Here is a 20,092-nt window from a genome sequence, read left to right as displayed (position 1 = left end):
AAGAGCAACCAAAGACTTACCAAATAAATCCATATTCTCAGCATATACACTGACCAGCCAGAACGTTATAACCACCAACTTAATATCTAGTATGTCTACCTTGCCTCGCAGCACAGCAGTGCGGTTTGGCATGGAAGCAGCGAAACCTTAGTAGGAGGCTGGAGGCATGGCGCACTACATCTGCACACACGAGTCACTTAGTTCTTGTAACTTCTGCAGAACGGGCGATGAGTTTGGATCTGACGTTCAATGATACCTTAAAAGTATTCAATTGGGTTAAAATTGGGGGACACTGCAGCAATTGAAATTCAATACTATGCTCCTCGAGCCACTCTACTGCAACGATGGCCTTGTAACAAAGAGTGCTTCTGCTGAAAAGTGTCATTCCCAGTTGGAAACATGGCAGACATGAATGTGTGTACGTGATCAGCAATGACCTGCCGATAGCTAGAAGCCATGATGCTGCCCTCCACACGCACTATTGGGCCCACGGATGACCATATGAAGATTCCTCAAAACATAATCTAATCACCGCCAGTCTGTTATTATCTTAACTGTCCACGACTCGAGCAGCTGCTCTCCTGGAAGACGATGGATTCAGCCATTTGGCCCCTATTAACTCTGATATATTGCCGGCCTTCCTTACTTTACGCAGAAGGATCACATTGACTGTTCGAGTGATATTCCTGTGCCCCTTACGTCAGCTCAACGACTTCATTAAAAATGTAGCGGGTCATTCTGTTTTGCTTGGTCAGTGTATTTGCCGTACGAGAGATACTCCGTCCGAACTACAAATCTAGATATACTCTTTTATTTTAGATCCAAAAATACACGTATTACACTAAATGACTCACCTTTGACATGTGGTGCCAGACTATAAACTAGTTCCATGCATTTACGACGACATTCGGTTTCCACAGACCCACACTTCTGGAACAGCCAGCTTACGGTATCCTTTAACAACACTCCTGAGAATTCTGCCGGTTGTCTTCTTTTGTTATTAGGCTTCATAAAAAAAAAGTATATAATTAAGTTAGTTTGTTAACTAATAATATACTATCACAATTACTAGAACAGCTAAAGTTAAAACACCATTGCCAGAAAATTATGTACAAATTTAATCCATTCAAATCAATCCCATAATCAATATGTAAAAGCTTCTTTAAACTATTTTATTTGGGGAAGGGGGGGAGTATGAGAATGAAACTCAACAATGGACTGACTCATTACGATACTCGAAATTGATATTCATTATGATACGGTTTCAATTTATTTTCATGCTTCCTTAGAATATCTACAGCGTGGTCCGGAAGTGGGCGTACCCCTAATTGGTGTTTTCTGACGGTTTTAGGTTTTACCCACTTTTATTTGGTAACATTGCTTGGCATTGTCTGGCAACATTGCTATCCATGTTCATTTGTTTTCTGCTGTTTTCTGCCTCCCTTTGCCCTTTGCTCCAGTTATCTGCATATTCACCAGCTCCCTTTGCCTGGCCTACAAGTAGTCCCGATCTGACGACACCAGACAACTGTCTGGGGTTTCATAAAGCAACAAGTAAGAAACATTCGATATCACACAAAGGAATTACGACCAGCTGTGGAACACGCCTTCACCCTCGTGACTCCGGAGTATCTCCGCAAAACATCTGCGAGAACCTGGCGACCGATGTTTATGACTTTTAAGATTCTTAAGACTTCAAGGTAACTCTGTACAGACATTCTACCATCTAACAATATACTATTGAAACTAAAGGGGGTTACGCCCACTTCCGGACCACCCTAAAGTGCGATGGTTTTACAAAAATATAAACTTACACTAATGGAAAGTGAACTAAGTAATAATATTTGTCTGTTTCTAAGCCAGTCTTCAACAACAATTTTTATGGCAACTTCCTACTAATTGTAGTCTTTCCTTTCGCTTTTATAGATAGGACTACGATGTAGTTATAGAATGAATAAATTTATCTTTGATGACAATTATTAAATACAAATATTATTTGCAAAAGTTTTCGAAGTACATTTGTTTTCATACCTGAAGTTAAACAGTTAACTTTGTATTCCGCTGATTCAATACCTTTATGAAACTATTATAATAGTGTATGCGCAGGCTGTCTACTAAAATTCCAAAATGAAATTTCGTGACTTTTTCGTGACCTTTTCTTTACCAAACCACAAAATGTCATAACATTCAAAAACTAATAACGGTACCTATATTCTTTAGCACTTTTATCTTTCTCTACTTTCAAAGGCTGTTCCCTGGAGCGATAAAAACTTGGTATCCTCTCACAGTTGAATAAACTGGTTAGAAGCATAGGTGGTTTCGGCGATGCGATGAAATTTACATCGCCACTGCTCAATGATGCCAGTTGAAGGACATTCTCAAGAGCGAATTTGGGTGCGAATTAGGCCGAATTTTCAAGCATGCGATAGAAGCGTGCTTTGCTTGCGATTTGATAGCGTCTAAAGACGACCATAGGCATTTTTGGCGGTGAATTTTGATGTTTTATAGAACAAAATTTTCCAGTCTCTGCTTATATTTGTACAGATAAAAAAATCGTGACCCAAAAGCTAAATTTCGTGACTTTTTCTTGGCTTTCATGACCGTTTTCTGATTTCGTGACTTTCGTGACCGATAGACACCTTGATGTAAAATAATATAAAATAAATATTCTTTTCTTTCACTGGTTTGTATTGTTTTTACAAAGTATTTACATGTCAATTATGAAAACCTTAATAATTTATGACACTAGTATTCATTTATGAGTTCAGGGTTCACGGTGGCTCAGTGGTAGACCGTTCACCTCCAGTGCATTGGGTTCTTGGTTCGATCCCAGCTCGCGCCAAGTAAGCTTTGTAGTGGACAAACATCGTGTGCGTGTGTTTTCTCGGGGTTCTCCCGTTTCCTCCCATTTTCTTCATTCTACCACTTCATTTATTATTTCATCACCACCACCTTATTTAGCCTAGCCGGCATAACCTGGGACGTAAAACTTTAAAAGTTCATTTATGAATTCGGTCAGAAGCACACAAAAGATGAAGATCAGAATTTGACAATTACGTTACTTTTGCATTCCTTTGTTTCCATAACGCAGACTCTATAACTCTGTACCATGATTTATGTAAATTTCCTGAATCTGTATTTAGTATTGGTTTGTGTTTGATACTTTAATTTAATACCCTTTCCCAATAAAAAAGGCTAGAAAAAACTACAGGACTAGTTGAAAGTTTGCTAATAAAACTCTGAGGATTTTTGATCTAAAAAGTTGTAAATTAATATGGCGGACTGTACAGTAACTCGAAAGGGAAATTCAATTACACTATTTAAAACTGTAGAATCACTGAGCATGTTATTCAACTGTAAAGGAGTCATGATGGGTCAGTGGTAGAGAACCCACTTCTAGTAGGTGGGATCCCTGGTTCTATCCCAGTTAGCGCCAAATGGTCTTTGTGATGGACAAACACAATATGCGTGGACAAACACAATATGCGTGATGGACAAACACAAACACAAACACAAACACAACATCATCGCAGTCTTTTTTGGTCTCGATGCATAAACGTAGGACACTAAAAAAAATACAAGAACTTTGACATGTATCCAACAGCTTGTTAAAATCATTAATGTAACGGGATACTACATTGCACATTGATCATTTCAGCCACGCTACAAAATTTTCCAAATTCTGGAACAAAGTGGAAACGCAGATCTGCATGATTCAGACTGAGTCGGTAATAAAAGCTAAATCTGAAAGCCATCTGAAAATATACAAAGTATGACTGGAAAGTTTTAAGACAGGTGGTTTCACTGCTCAGAAGGAAATTGCTATAATTGCTATAATTGCTTGTTAGCGTGGGAGCGGTGGTTTGTGTGACCTTGATACGTGCTGCAAGAATCACTGCGATATTTTTGTTCAGTACGGCGTAGCAACCTGTTGAGTGCGGTCGTGTGTGTGTGTGTCGTGGCAGATTATTAATTGCGCAAAATGGATCAAAAACTGGAACAACGCGTTATCGATGCAGGAATTTTTGGCCAAATTCAACATTCCTGTGCTTCCGCAACCCCCCTATTCCCTTATTTAGTCTCTACTGACTTTTACCCGTTTCCTAAATTAAAACTGTCGCTGAATGGGAAGAGATTTGACTCAATTGAGGACATTCAAGCAAATACTGAGAGAGCGCTTCACACCATCACGGAAAATAATTTTCAGGAATGCTTCCAGAAGTGGAAACACCGTTGGAATCGGTGTGTTCATTCAGCAGGGGACTACTTTGAAGGAGATCCATCGCAATAGCCTGTAAGTACTGTCATTTTTAAATTACAAGCCCAGTCTTAAAGCTTTCCAATTACGCCTCGTATAATGCCCTCAAAATGAAATTATAAACCAACATAATACGTGTTCTTTACGTAATAACGCATACATAGGAGCCGCGAAGGCTCAGCACTAGAGCGCTTACCTCTGGAGCATAGTTTTCGGTTCGACATCAGCTCCCGCTAAGTGGGTTTTGTGGTGGGACTGAGTTCACGAAACATTCATCTATTCTTTCATTAGAAACCCATGATGGTTAAAAAAATTCACCTGTGAGTATTCTTTAATATTATACACATCAACACACTGTTTCAACGGACCATCGTCGTCTTTAGCAGCTTAGCTTTTTGTTTGTGTTGTTGTTGTTTTCAATCTACACAAGTGAAGAAGAAAACGGTTGTTTGAAAACAGTCTGTAAGCTGTCTACAGCAAGAAAGAAAGAAAGAAAAAAACTAAATATCCATTCAATATTAGATTCCATGGAACTACTCAATAGTCCAAAAATGAAAGCACGATATGTGACAAACTACCGTATATATAAATTAATTTCTGTGAGCTTGATTTATTTAATTCTCTAAAGATTTTTTATGAATTGGAGCGGATAACAAAAATCAATAACCATACATTTAAAAGAAGGAACAAGAATATTGCGATCTTTGCCAGTAATTAGTTTTTGGATCACGGGCCACAAAACTTTTGAACGGCCCCTAAATCGAGTTTTCGTATTTTTTACGAAATAAGACATCATATTGAGTTAAGTGATAGCTTGGGTTTGGCTACACTATATGTAGTTCTCCAGATATAAGGCGTACAAGAAAATTTTCGCCTGAAATATATTGGATCTGTTGATCAAAAAAGTTATGTATTACATCTAACAACACACGAACCTTATTAAAATAATCAGCTTTCTCTCTCAGAACTCGCTCAATGTGGTCCAAGGCTTCAATCACTTGTTTTTTAGTTCCTAGAGCTGCTTCATCAGCTTCCGAAAGAGCAAGGCATTTCACCAGATGGTATAGAAGCTCCAACCAAAATTCCTCAACAATCGATTTCTCCTCACGTAGGAGTTTGTAAAGGTTGTTGATAGCAAAAGCAGCACCTAAATAAAGTTTAAAGATAACTGACAAGTGTTCTCAGCAACTATTAAACATAGATCAAATAACAAAGGAAAATAAAAAAATATTTCTGTTATACATAAGCCTTAGATTTGGTCATCAGTATTACTAGTTTCTTAAAGTTGTCATGCTCTTCTTTCGGTTTCATGTTGTGTTCTCCTAATGAAAGTTGCCATCTGATGATTGTTGGGTAGCTTACTGGTCAAACGTAAGTAGTAAACTTTTAATTTGATTTACTTATAATATGCTTATATACATTTGCATTTGATATGCTTATTTACATTTTACGAACGTGGAAGGTGAAGCACAGATCAGACATAAAGCACAAGAACAAGGGATTTAATGTGCACATTAGGGCACCAAACTATGGTGATACTGAAAATTCTCCACCACAGCAGATTATCACTGTTTACAAGTTTCAGCGGGAGAAAGTTCATGCACAGAAAAGATTTTTGCTGACATTAAGGAAAATTACATAAAAATGCTCGATAATTTGACTAATGTAATAGTTTTGAATTTAAAATTAATAACCAAGAGATTACGAGCATCACTTTTAACACTGATATATAGGTGAAAAACTAAAATGCGCACAGGTTATAATTAAACCAAGACTGAAAATACCATCTAACGCTAACATAAACTATTGCTACGTAATTCTTACTAACATACTGTATATAATAATAATAATAATGAATATTTTAATCGATTTTCATTGTGAAAGCTTAAATAAGTCAAGATCAGTAGATACCTGAATGATCTCACTTAGATCTTGCGCAGTTATATTCATTCATTTGAAGGGACCTCAATGATAAAACAAATGCTATTTAAACAACTGGTGAAGTGAACAAAAGAAAGAAATTGTAGTAATCCAGGGAAACCTACGCATACAGTGTAGGCCAGTTGCGACAGTTTCGAACTCATAAACCTAATAACTAAAATGCATGACATTTTTGGGGGGAGAGGGCGCATTTTACATTACGTTACCTTAGAAAAATAAATCCCTTTTCATTAGAGAGAATATGAGCGATGAAGTTATAATAATTCTTACCAAGCCTCTTCGAATAGCTCGGATGAAGACTGAAAGCGTGTATCTTCTTCACAATAGCTTTAATATTTGTCGGTGAAGATTCGTCCTTGTGGGAGGACTGCTGTCTGATAGACCACTCGACGAACTCTTTCAAGCATTTGGCAGAAATGTCCCTTATAGCACTATCGGTTGGGTGAGTGATTCCATCCTACAAATGAAATTAAATATATTTTAGAAGTATATTATTTATCAACATTCTTAAAAGTATGTTAGTTAATACCTAAAAATACAGATTATATTACCAACTGACACACGTATATCCCATGTCAGTCAATATTTTGAAGTCTCTCTGCATTACCCATATCGAATTCGTGCATGTGAATGATCGATTTGTATTTTCTGAAACAGAAGCCCTCATATACTAAATAGAAAGTGTGATTATAAAGTTTCAGGACTGGTGCTGATACTTTGTAACTGTTAACACAGAAAGTTATTTATTATGTATGAGTAATTCTATATTTTTTGTTCTTTTGCAGAACATGTCAGGAATTTGTGTCCTAAACATCGGGCATCGAAGACAAACTCCTCCCACTATCATGGATTCTTAAAGTATATGTGGTCTGGTCATCGAAGACACCGTTCTTACATGAAACAAAGGGCAAACATTAAGTTTTTCTATAAGTTATGGAAATTAGGAACAGACTTGCGAGATGATGAGAACTGTTTACCGCGAGAATGCCTAACTGGGATCATGTATCTGAATGGTACTCCCGATTTCGTGATTGACGTGAAGACATTTCTAATGATTCTGGAAGTGGAGATCCGTCAACCACTCTTTCTGAGGATAATGTGGAGCGTATTCACGACCTCTGCAGTTAGACCGTCGCATAATGGAAGACGCGATGCACATCAACTGCGAAACAATTCGACAGATACTGAAAGACATGGGAAAAAGGAAAATTTGCCAAAAAGCTCAGAGTCGAGTGCTCTACAGAATTTATGAAAACCGTGACTTCATTGCTAGATCACGTCATAGGCAACAAAACGTGGTGCTATCAAGTGACTTAATTGCTAGATCACGTCACAGGCAACAAAACGTGGTGCTATCAAGAAGAGGCAAAGCATGAAGTGGAGGAAACAAATTCACCACCATCAAAAAGATTCACCTTCAGAACTCAAGGATCAAGGAAATGCTAATTATCTTTTGACAAACAAGTGATCATTCAAAAGGAATGAGTTTTCTCAGGGTTCTACAATCAATGGTTCCTTCTATCGCGACGTTCTTGGTCGTTTACTGAAGACTCCATTGTATGACACCACACCTGCGAGAACATGGCAGCTGGTGCCTCCTGGATGACAACGCTCGTCCTCACTCAGCAGTAATTATGACAGAGTTTTTGAAAAAATGTGGGGTTTCCAGACTCGTCCGGATTTGGCTCCTGTGGACTTTTTCCTATTCTCCAAACTCAAATTGGCACTGAAGGAGCAGCATTTTATGATAGTCCACAATATCCAGACATCTGTGACGGCACAATTCAAACACATTTCAGAGCAAGAGTTCAAAACCAGTTTTAAAGACTTCGTGAAACGGGAAAATCTGTGCACTGAGGAAAGGGGAGACTACTTCTAATATTCCTCACGGTAGTTTGCTCCAGGAAGTTCAACTTTCCAAGTACCAGCATTAGTCCTGGAACTTTACTGTCAAACGTTGTGTTATTCTTTCTAGTAAATGATTTAAACTAATTGTAAAATTTTCTACTTGATTTCACCCCTTTCTGACGATGCCGCCCAACCGAATGAGGTATGTCGTGATTATGGTATGAATCAAAAACCTCTTTCTATCAAATTTTGTTTCTGAAGCTTAGAGTCCAAAAGAAACACAACCTTTTTTGTAACAGCCCCTCCATTTCCATTTAGGGCGAATTTCATAAAGTTCGATTTAATTGCAGTTTAGGTTTAAAGGGAGTATTTTTGCAAAATTTCAAGTTTCTACGATAGATTCTACGGTTTCAAAGACCTGATGATAAGAAGTCAGTGAGTCACTATGATTTATACTTATAGAATTTGAGCCTCTGTAAATGAATTTTGTTAAAATATTTTTTAAAATTTGTTCAGTATGCTTACGAGTCTCCAGCAAAGCTCATATGAAGGGTAAGGGAATAAACAAGGAATGTTCATGTATATGCTTTATCGAATGATTTGTCCTATCTGTTGGTGACTCTTGGTACTATTTGATTGTATATGCCATGCATGCGTAGATGTAGAAATGTCCATGCAAAAAGGGGCAAAAGATTTAACTAACCCTATTCTTCTTACGCGGTCTTCAATATTAAAACGCTGTTTTCTCGAAAATGCAGTTTTGTGGCATTCCTTCTTTTTCCCCCTTACCGTTCATATGATTTTGATTTTGAGTTTAGCGTAACTTTCAACACAGATCCAGATCACTTGGTTTTCTACTGCCTGAATGTGATCCTATCAGATGAAGATTTAAGAGTCAATTTACGGAATATTCAGGAACAACACGGAATAATAGAACTGATACGTAAAGAGGACTATAGAAAAGGTTTAAATAAAATTTGCACTAAAATATCATAAATAAATAGAGCACAAATAAGTTTAGATCTAGCGCGAAGAAGACATAATTAAGTGAAAAATTGGAACGTTCCACAATGAACAGAAAGCTGTATAGTAATAACGGTACTCAAGTTACAAATAGTGTTTGTGTTAGTGGTTAGTCCAGTGTAGTGTGCTTGTGTCTAGTGTATTATCTTGAAAAGGAGAGTAAAGTTAACACTCTAAATTAGTGGAGGACCACTTAGTTAGCAGCAACAGGATCGGAAGTCCAAATTTAATAGAACAAACTATATTAAATAGTAACGGTACGGAGGACCGTCAAGAAAGTAATTAATAAATCATTGACTTACAAACTATATAATACAGGTGAAACCAAATAGGTCCCATAAGTAATAAAAACTTTGTCGATTAATCTTAAACAGGTGAGAAACCAAATAAGTTTTATAAGTAAAAGCAAGTAATAAATAAATAAATATTAATTGTCAATGTTTTAACACAGGAGGGAAACCAAATATTTTCAAATTAATAAACCAACACACAGGTGAAAAAAATGGTTTCATTGTAAACAAACAAACAAATATATTTCTTTTAATAATGTTTTATTAGTAGTTGACATGTGACTTTGTGAATGTTGTATTTTATGTATGTATGTTATGTATTATGTGTGTGTGATTTGTAAATCATATAATAACAAATTTATTTATTTCAGTTAGGGTCAATAAAAAGAAGAAGAAGAAGAAGAAGAAGAAGAAGAAAATAGACCTGAGGTAGTTACCCAGAACTCAGGTCCAAAAAAAGCCCACCCCCTACCTAAATAGAGAAGGATAATATAGCAAGAGAGAGAGATCTCGATAATAGGAGAGAGATTATTCAGAATGGGCAGTTGCGTGTGCCGATAAGACCAAAATATTTGGCAAAGGCAGGGGTAGTGGAGGGGAAAAAAACTTTCAACAGCGAGGCTATATGAAACTTGGACCTACAGCTTAACGTGGGATCCGAACATGAATTCCAGCCAGGAATCAAACCCAGGTCTCCCATGCCGAAGGCAAGTACGCTAACCGCTTAGCCATGAGAAAACTCTACGTGTCTGCAGTAAAGCAAACCAGGTGATTGTGATATGCTACCGAATACGTCTACATGAAAAGTTAGCATTCATTTATACTTCACAATTGAGAGAATTCCAGATTCGAATCTTGCGGTTGGTCATACTGGTTCCAAGTTCTTCGTAAGTCACTACGTAACTGCCGGGGTACACTGTTAATATATATAATCTGGAACTTCCTTAAATCAAAATGTTGAAAAGTAATATAGTTGATATAAGGTTTTTGCATTTCTTTAGACATCAGTGGATCATAATAATTTTCTAGTTAGAACCGGTCTTATATACAAGAGCTGTATTTGAAGTTGTGGAACCAGAATTATTAAGTTGGTGTGAACGAAATATTCGCCCCTGGTACCCCATTTCCCAAGGTAAAAATAAAACTACAACATCTGGTTAATATAAATAATCACAGTCTGCAACCACAAACTTTTGTCGTCGCTCGGCCAAGGATTGGATTCTGTGGGAAAGGAGACTGGACTCTGTGATGCGTAAGTAGTAATAAAATGCGGGTTCTGCGCCACTGACCATGTACCCACTTTCCCAGTCCCGCCTGAAGCAGACAACGAGTTTCCCAGTGCCGCCTGACACACTATGCCGGAAGACACAGGGAGGATACGAGAAATCGAGCATCGTGAACCGTGGGCTCACGGCCTTTTACGACCTCCATTTTAGGGGTGAATTCGTTCTCTTTTATGACCACTTTTTAGGGGGTGTACTCGTTCCCTTTTATGAGCACATTTTAAAGGGTGAACTCGTTCCCTTTTATGAGCATATTTTCAACCCCTATGAACACATAGCAGAACATCGGACTACGTAACATAACGAACATACAGAAGAGCAAATTGAACTCGTTCCCTTTTATGACCTCCATTTTAGGGGGTGTATTCGTTCCCTTTTATGAGCACTTTTTCAACCCTTATTTTAACATAGCAGAAATTACGAACACATAGAAGAGAAGATAACACATAACAGTACGTAACACACAGCAGAACAGATAACAGATAAGAATATGAAACATAGAAGGGGTGTATTCGTTCTCTTTTATGAGCACATTTTCCAACCCCTATTTTAAGATAACAGAAATTACGAACACATAGAAGAGAAGATAACACATAACACTACGTAACACACAGCAGAACAGATAACAGATAAGAATATGAAACATAGAAGGGGTGTATTCGTTTCCAACCCCTACGAACACAGCAGATAACACATAAGAGTATTCCAACCCCTATTTTAACATAGCATAGAATACATGAAGACTATGAACATACAGCAGAGCAGATAACAAACACAACCACCTCCATTTTAAGGGGTGAACTCGTTTCCTTTTATGAACACATTTTCCAACCCCTATTTTAACATAGCAGAAATTACATAGCACAGCTAATAAAAGAACATGGCTTATTTTCCATCCCTTATTTTAACATAGCAGAAATTACACTGAGACTATGAACACAGCAGAGCATAAGAGTACGTAACACACAAGGATGTATTCATTCTCTTTTATGAGCATATTTTCCAACCCCTATTTCAACATGACAGAGACTACGAAACATGACGGACATAGCACAGGGGGTGTATTCATTTTCTCCACTCCAAATTGAACATAGCAGAAATTACACTGAGAGTACGTAACACACAAAAACCTCCATTTTAGGGGTGGACTCGTTCTCTTTTATAATTACTTTTCCAACCCCTATTTTACCATAGCAGAAATTACATAATTTTTTTTTTCAACCCCTATTTTAAGACAATGAATACCTATGTAGCATAGCGATTGGATACGCTCTTTCAACCGATTTGGATGAAACTAGGCATATGGGGGTTTTCGACCATGCTGAGTACGAATATCGTACTTATTTTTACCTGGGTCCTATAGTTTATGTGGCATACGCCCTTTTTATGACAATTTTAACCTATTTGGGTGAAACTCGGTATATGGGGGTTTTCGGACATGCTGATTACAAATATCATACTTATTTTTATCTGGGTCTTATAGTTTATGTGGGATACGCCCTTTCTATGACAATTTTAACCGATTTGGATGAAACTCGGTATATGAGGGTTTTCGGACATGCTGATTACAAATATCATACTTATTTTTACCTGTGTATTATAGTTTATGTGGGATACGCCCTTTGTATGACACTTAAAACCCAATCACTCGTAAACGAAGCAACATATTGAGATGGTGTTTCCACATTTAATAATTGGTCATCAGGTACTACATGTCCCAAAATTAGTGGTCATCGAGGTCAAAGGTCAACATACTTAAAACCTAATAACACGAAAACTGAGCCATATATTGAGGTGCTGTTTCCAAATCCAGTAATTGGTCATCAGGTACTACAAGTTCCAAAAATAGTGGTCATCGAGGTCAAAGGTCAACATACTTAAAACCTAATAACACGAAAACTGAGCCACATATTGAGGTGCTGTTTCCACATTTAGTAATTGGTCATCAACTACTACAAGTTCCAAAAATAGTGGTCATCGAGGTCAAAGGTCAAAATACTTAAAACCAAATAATTCGGAAATGGAGCCAAATATTGAGGTGCTGTTTCCAAATCGAGTAATAGGTCATCAACTAGTACATGTTAAAAAAGTACTGATCATCGAGGTCAAAGGTCAACACAAACATATTGAGGTATTGTTTCCAAATCTAGTAACTGGTCATGAGGTACTACATGTCCCAAAATTAGTGGTCATCGAGGTCAAAGGTCAACATACTTAAAACCTAATAACACGAAAACTGAGCCACATATTGAGATGTTGTTTCCACATTTAGTAATCGACTACCAACTACTACAAGTTCCAAAATACTGATCATCGAGGTCAAAGGTCAACATACTTAAAACCTAATAACACGAAAACTGAGCCACATATTGAGGTGCTGTTTCCACATTTAGTAATTGGTCATCAACTATTACATGTTCCAAAAGTACTGACTATCGAGGTCAAAGGTCAACATACTTAAAACCTAATAACACGAAAACTGAGACACATATTGAAGTGGTGTTTCCAAATCTAGTAACTGGTCATCAACTACTACAAGTTCCAAAAATAATGATCATCGAGGTCAAAGGTCAACATACTTAAAACCTAATAACACGAAAACTGAGCCACATATTGAGATGCTGTTTCCACATTTAGTAATCGACCACCAACTACTACAAGTTCCAAAATAATGATCATCGAGGACAAAGGTCAACATACTTTGACTCGAAAACTGAGCAAAATATTGAGGTGCTGTTTCCACATTTAGTAATCGGCCACCAAAGACCACATGTCTCAAAAGTGTCAACCATCGAGGTAAAACTCGAAAACGTAGCCAGCAAGAGATTTCTGTGACCTATTCAATTTTTTTGTTCCAAGCAGAAAAAGTGAAGAATGAATAAATTTTAGTGACTTATTTGCTATTGTACTAACGAGAAAAAATGAAAACAACGCCATTTTTAACTAGCTCAGAATCAAAATAAACGAAAAAAATAATTTGGATGGACTAACGAAAAAGAAAGCAAAGATATGTCATTTTAGCTAGCTGAGAATTTAAAGAAACAAAGGGAACCTACTCAATTTTCTATCAACGAGAAATGCCATATTTCAACTACCTCAGAATTGATGTCTTCTTGTACTAATTAAATAAACGAAGGAATATTGTACCAATGAAAAATGCCATTTTTTCTAGACCATGTTCTAATATTTAAACAAACGAAGGGGTGAATTTGAGTGACCTATTCAATTTTGCACCAATGAGAAATAACGACGTATTTTAAATCATTTTGTACTATTTAAATAAACAAACAATCGGATAAATTTAACCTTCTCAGAAGTGTACTATTTAAACAAACGAAGGTCTCTTGAGTGAGATTTCCAATTTTGTAGCAAGAAGGACTATTTTCTAACTAACTCAGAATTTCATTTCATTTTTGTAATACTCAAATTTGGATGGAGTGTTTAGTTTTGTACGAACCAGAAAAATTAGATTAGATTATTTCCTTAGGTACCAACTGGAAAAAGTGAAGGGCCATTATTCAAATAAACGAAGGAATAGAGTATTTAGTTTTGTACCAACTAGAAAAAAAGAAGTGAAGTATGAATAAAATTTAGGTGGACTATTTTCTTTTGTACCAACTGGAATGTTCTATTTTTGAATCAATCAGAAAAACCCGAAGAAGGATCATTTTAACAAGTTCATAATTTCTGTGACGAAAGAATAATTTTGATGTTCTACTTTTTATACCAACGAGAAAAAAATGAACTAGCTGAATATACGAAAGAATAAATTTAAGTGACCTATTCAATTTTGTACTACTCCAATAAACAATGGAGTATTTAGTTTTGCACCATTTTGGAGTATTCAAATAAACAAAGGAATTATAACTTGTGTCAACTCTAAAATTAATTAAACGAAGTAATGCATTTGAAAAACCGAAGTTGAGTATTTTATACCATTTTGTATTATTTCAACAAACAAAGGAATAAGCAAAAAAAAAAAGGATCATTTTATATCATTTTAAACTAGTCTAATAAACGAAAGGCATAAATATGAGTGAGCTATTTAATTTTGTAGCTGAGTATTTTAACGAAAGAACAAAATTGTACTAACCAGAAAAAACCGAAGAAGGCCCATTTTAACTAACTGAGAATTTCTGTACCTTTTTGTAAATTTGAGTGGCCTGTTTTTTGTACTAACCAGAAAAATCGAAGGAGGTCCAATTTAGCTAACTCAGAATTTGTATATTTTTATACTAGCCCAATGAACGAAAGAACAAGTTTGGGTGTTCTACTTTTTTATACCATTTTGTACTACTCAAATAAATGAAAGAAAAAGCGAAAAAGACCTTTTTAACTAGCGCAGAATTTCTGTAACAAGAAAGAAAGCAAAGATATGCCATATTAACTATTTAAATAAACGAAAGAATAAATTTGAGTGATCTATACCATTTTGTACCAAGGAGAAATGCCATTTTTATCTAGCTTAGAATTTCTAGTGCATGTTGTATTATTTAAACAAAACGAAGGGCTAAATTTGAGAAAGCGAACATGAACCATTTTACTCAAATTTGGATGGAGTATTTATCTTTGTATGAACCAGACAAAAAAGTAAAGAAGAACAATTTTAACTAACTCAGACTTTTATACCATTTTGTACCAATCAGAAGAAAATCAAAGAATGGTCATTTTAACCAGCCAAGCAGAAAAAAGGAAAGAATTAACACTTTGTACTAACCAGAAAATGAGAAGAAGGATCAGCATTATAACTTTTTGTGCCATTTATTGGGGTGTCCTATTTCCTTTTGTACCAACGAAAACCATTTTTAACTGGCTTAGAATTTTATACCTTTTTGAAAAAATTTGTATCAAATCGAAAAAAGCAAGAAAATACCATTTTAAATAGCTCAGCATGTTACAGCTTTTTATGTTTTTGGTCTACCCAATTTAAACAAACGAAGGAATAAATTTGTGTGACCCATTCACTTTTGTTACAAGCAGAAAAAGGAAAGAATAAATTTGAGTGGCTTAAGCAAAGAAGGTCAATGGTAACTAGCCTATTGAAGAATGAATAAATTTTGTTTGTAATTAAAAAAGCGGAGAAGGTCTACTTTCTGTACCAACCATAGAGGAACAAATTTGTTTGACCTATTCACTTTTATAGCAAGCAGAAAAAGCATGAAAAAAAGGGAAGAAGGTTCATTATAACAAGCTAGGTATTTTTATACCATTTTGTATTACGGGTGGTCTATTTCATTTGTGTAACAATCAGAAGAAAAGCTCAGAATGTTATACCTTTGTGATGCTACATTTTGTATTATTTTTGTGTCATCCAGAGAACAATTTAAATTGACTCTCCTTGACAATTCAGTTGCCAGAGTCCAACGTTAGTTATCATTAAATTCTTAATATTACAATAGTACAAATTGATCCAGTTAACAGTTCAAGTTCTTCTATTCTTACACAATCAAATGCATATGCTACAGTGGGCTCAGTGTTCATTTACGGAATTAAATAATTGTTTATCTTTCTCTAAAAACAATTCTACTATTTTGTTAATATAATAATCACACTCTGTAATGTATTCATATACCAGATTAAATTTTTTCTCCAAAGTATAAGTGTTCTTAATATTGCAGCCTTTAAAATGCTTCTTTAAATAAAGTTTATAGATTTTCTCTCTCATTTCACGTTTAATCAAGATTGTCCACACCTTTTGTAATAATTCGTAATCATACTGCAGCAAACAGTTGTGATCTTTTTCATTCTCAATATGTTTAGAACATGCGTCACATAATAATACTGAATTTGGTGTATACTCATTAAATAATTGTATAATACATGTATCACTAATCGTTTCACTAGTACACTCGCACTCATTAGCTTCCAGTTCAAAACAGGTAACTTTTGAAACACTGTCATCATCACTTTCCGGGAGTATTTCATCATTATATCTATTATAGCGTCTAAAATAATACACTTCTTCTATTTCTTGTGTTGGATATATGATTCTCACTTTATCACGTAATTCATCTGGCAAATCGGGGTCAGACGGCTGGATTAAGAGTATAGGTTTCTCGTTTTCACGCTGAATTTCTTTTTCTCTAGGTGAAACATAAACAATCTCCTTACTAGTCATTTTTTCTGCTCTTCAGCAAAACCAAATCAAATAAATAATTTTATATATCTACAATACAAGCATTCTATGCATTCTCCGTGTTTAATAATATGTTTCAAGGCAATATAACATCATGATGTATGTTCTATTATTTCCAAATATACTCCATAAACTTATATTCCATTATATTAAAATACATAAATGAAAAAGTATATATTTGTCTTTTTGGACTTAGACGAGGAAAGAAAATTTAAAAAAAAATAATTGAATCGTTGAGCAATAGGCAATACACCTGTTAGGTAACGCATTCATAACGTTGTTTAAATATCTGCAGCAACATGGAACATTGAAAACTTCTCTTACTTTGATATAATCTCTTTTTTTGCTGTGATTCAAAATGGTCAAGTATGCTGTTACGCAAATTGCTATGTAGTCTGTTCTACACAATTATGACTCAACTCTGGTTTGTTAAATCTCACGTTCAATATTTTATGAGCCTTTCCTAGTGACGGGAGAGTCAATTTAAATTGTTCTCTGGATGACACAAAAATAATACAAAATGTAGCATCACAAAGGTATAACATTCTGAGCTTTTCTTCTGATTGTTACACAAATGAAATAGACCACCCGTAATACAAAATGGTATAAAAATACCTAGCTTGTTATAATGAACCTTCTTCCCTTTTTTTCATGCTTTTTCTGCTTGCTATAAAAGTGAATAGGTCAAACAAATTTGTTCCTCTATGGTTGGTACAGAAAGTAGACCTTCTCCGCTTTTTTAATTACAAACAAAATTTATTCATTCTTCAATAGGCTAGTTACCATTGACCTTCTTTGCTTAAGCCACTCAAATTTATTCTTTCCTTTTTCTGCTTGTAACAAAAGTGAATGGGTCACACAAATTTATTCCTTCGTTTGTTTAAATTGGGTAGACCAAAAACATAAAAAGCTGTAACATGCTGAGCTATTTAAAATGGTATTTTCTTGCTTTTTTCGATTTGATACAAATTTTTTCAAAAAGGTATAAAATTCTAAGCCAGTTAAAAATGGTTTTCGTTGGTACAAAAGGAAATAGGACACCCCAATAAATGGCACAAAAAGTTATAATGCTGATCCTTCTTCTCATTTTCTGGTTAGTACAAAGTGTTAATTCTTTCCTTTTTTCTGCTTGGCTGGTTAAAATGACCATTCTTTGATTTTCTTCTGATTGGTACAAAATGGTATAAAAGTCTGAGTTAGTTAAAATGGTTCTTCTTTACTTTTTTGTCTGGTTCATACAAAGATAAATACTCCATCCAAATTTGAGTAAAATGGTTCATGTTCGCTTTCTCAAATTTAGCCCTTCGTTTTGTTTAAATAATACAACATGCACTAGAAATTCTAAGCTAGATAAAAATGGCATTTCTCCTTGGTACAAAATGGTATAGATCACTCAAATTTATTCTTTCGTTTATTTAAATAGTTAATATGGCATATCTTTGCTTTCTTTCTTGTTACAGAAATTCTGCGCTAGTTAAAAAGGTCTTTTTCGCTTTTTCTTTCATTTATTTGAGTAGTACAAAATGGTATAAAAAAGTAGAACACCCAAACTTGTTCTTTCGTTCATTGGGCTAGTATAAAAATATACAAATTCTGAGTTAGCTAAATTGGACCTCCTTCGATTTTTCTGGTTAGTACAAAAAACAGGCCACTCAAATTTACAAAAAGGTACAGAAATTCTCAGTTAGTTAAAATGGGCCTTCTTCGGTTTTTTCTGGTTAGTACAATTTTGTTCTTTCGTTAAAATACTCAGCTACAAAATTAAATAGCTCACTCATATTTATGCCTTTCGTTTATTAGACTAGTTTAAAATGATATAAAATGATCCTTTTTTTTTGCTTATTCCTTTGTTTGTTGAAATAATACAAAATGGTATAAAATACTCAACTTCGGTTTTTCAAATGCATTACTTCGTTTAATTAATTTTAGAGTTGACACAAGTTATAATTCCTTTGTTTATTTGAATACTCCAAAATGGTGCAAAACTAAATACTCCATTGTTTATTGGAGTAGTACAAAATTGAATAGGTCACTTAAATTTATTCTTTCGTATATTCAGCTAGTTCATTTTTTTCTCGTTGGTATAAAAAGTAGAACATCAAAATTATTCTTTCGTCACAGAAATTATGAACTTGTTAAAATGATCCTTCTTCGGGTTTTTCTGATTGATTCAAAAATAGAACATTCCAGTTGGTACAAAAGAAAATAGTCCACCTAAATTTTATTCATACTTCACTTCTTTTTTTCTAGTTGGTACAAAACTAAATACTCTATTCCTTCGTTTATTTGAATAATGGCCCTTCACTTTTTCCAGTTGGTACCTAAGGAAATAATCTAATCTAATTTTTCTGGTTCGTACAAAACTAAACACTCCATCCAAATTTGAGTATTACAAAAATGAAATGAAATTCTGAGTTAGTTAGAAAATAGTCCTTCTTGCTACAAAATTGGAAATCTCACTCAAGAGACCTTCGTTTGTTTAAATAGTACACTTCTGAGAAGGTTAAATTTATCCGATTGTTTGTTTATTTAAATAGTACAAAATGATTTAAAATACGTCGTTATTTCTCATTGGTGCAAAATTGAATAGGTCACTCAAATTCACCCCTTCGTTTGTTTAAATATTAGAACATGGTCTAGAAAAAATGGCATTTTTCATTGGTACAATATTCCTTCGTTTATTTAATTAGTACAAGAAGACATCAATTCTGAGGTAGTTGAAATATGGCATTTCTCGTTGATAGAAAATTGAGTAGGTTCCCTTTGTTTCTTTAAATTCTCAGCTAGCTAAAATGACATATCTTTGCTTTCTTTTTCGTTAGTCCATCCAAATTATTTTTTTCGTTTATTTTGAATAACCCGAAAATGTACAGAAATTCTGAGCTAGTTAAAAATGGCGTTGTTTTCATTTTTTCTCGTTAGTACAATAGCAAATAAGTCACTAAAATTTATTCATTCTTCACTTTTTCTGCTTGGAACAAAAAAATTGAATAGGTCACAGAAATCTCTTGCTGGCTACGTTTTCGAGTTTTACCTCGATGGTTGACACTTTTGAGACATGTGGTCTTTGGTGGCCGATTACTAAATGTGGAAACAGCACCTCAATATTTTGCTCAGTTTTCGAGTCAAAGTATGTTGACCTTTGTCCTCGATGATCATTATTTTGGAACTTGTAGTAGTTGGTGGTCGATTACTAAATGTGGAAACAGCATCTCAATATGTGGCTCAGTTTTCGTGTTATTAGGTTTTAAGTATGTTGAACTTTGACCTCGATGATCATTATTTTTGGAACTTGTAGTAGTTGATGACCAGT

At 35.0% G+C, this 20,092-nt stretch overlaps 1 protein-coding gene across 2 annotated transcripts in view; it reads right to left on the bottom strand.

The window, feature by feature from the left end:
• The window catches only part of LOC145666320 (DNA-dependent protein kinase catalytic subunit-like), a 289,438-nt gene that overhangs the window by 202,778 nt on the left and 66,568 nt on the right, over positions 1-20,092 (bottom strand). For both annotated transcript variants that reach the window (XM_081733421.1, XM_081733422.1), the window contains 3 exons: positions 6,470-6,656; positions 5,194-5,405; positions 855-1,005 (listed from right to left, as the gene is read on the bottom strand). In XM_081733421.1, the coding sequence (XP_081589547.1) occupies positions 855-1,005; positions 5,194-5,405; positions 6,470-6,656 (550 nt within the window). The remainder of the gene's footprint in view (positions 1-854; positions 1,006-5,193; positions 5,406-6,469; positions 6,657-20,092) is intronic.

The sequence above is a fragment of the Thermobia domestica genome, chromosome 12 (assembly GCF_964235325.1).
Source record: "Thermobia domestica chromosome 12, izTheDome1.hap1.1, whole genome shotgun sequence".
NCBI lineage: Eukaryota > Metazoa > Arthropoda > Insecta > Zygentoma > Lepismatidae > Thermobia > Thermobia domestica.
This window is presented reverse-complemented; position numbering and strand designations above follow the sequence as displayed.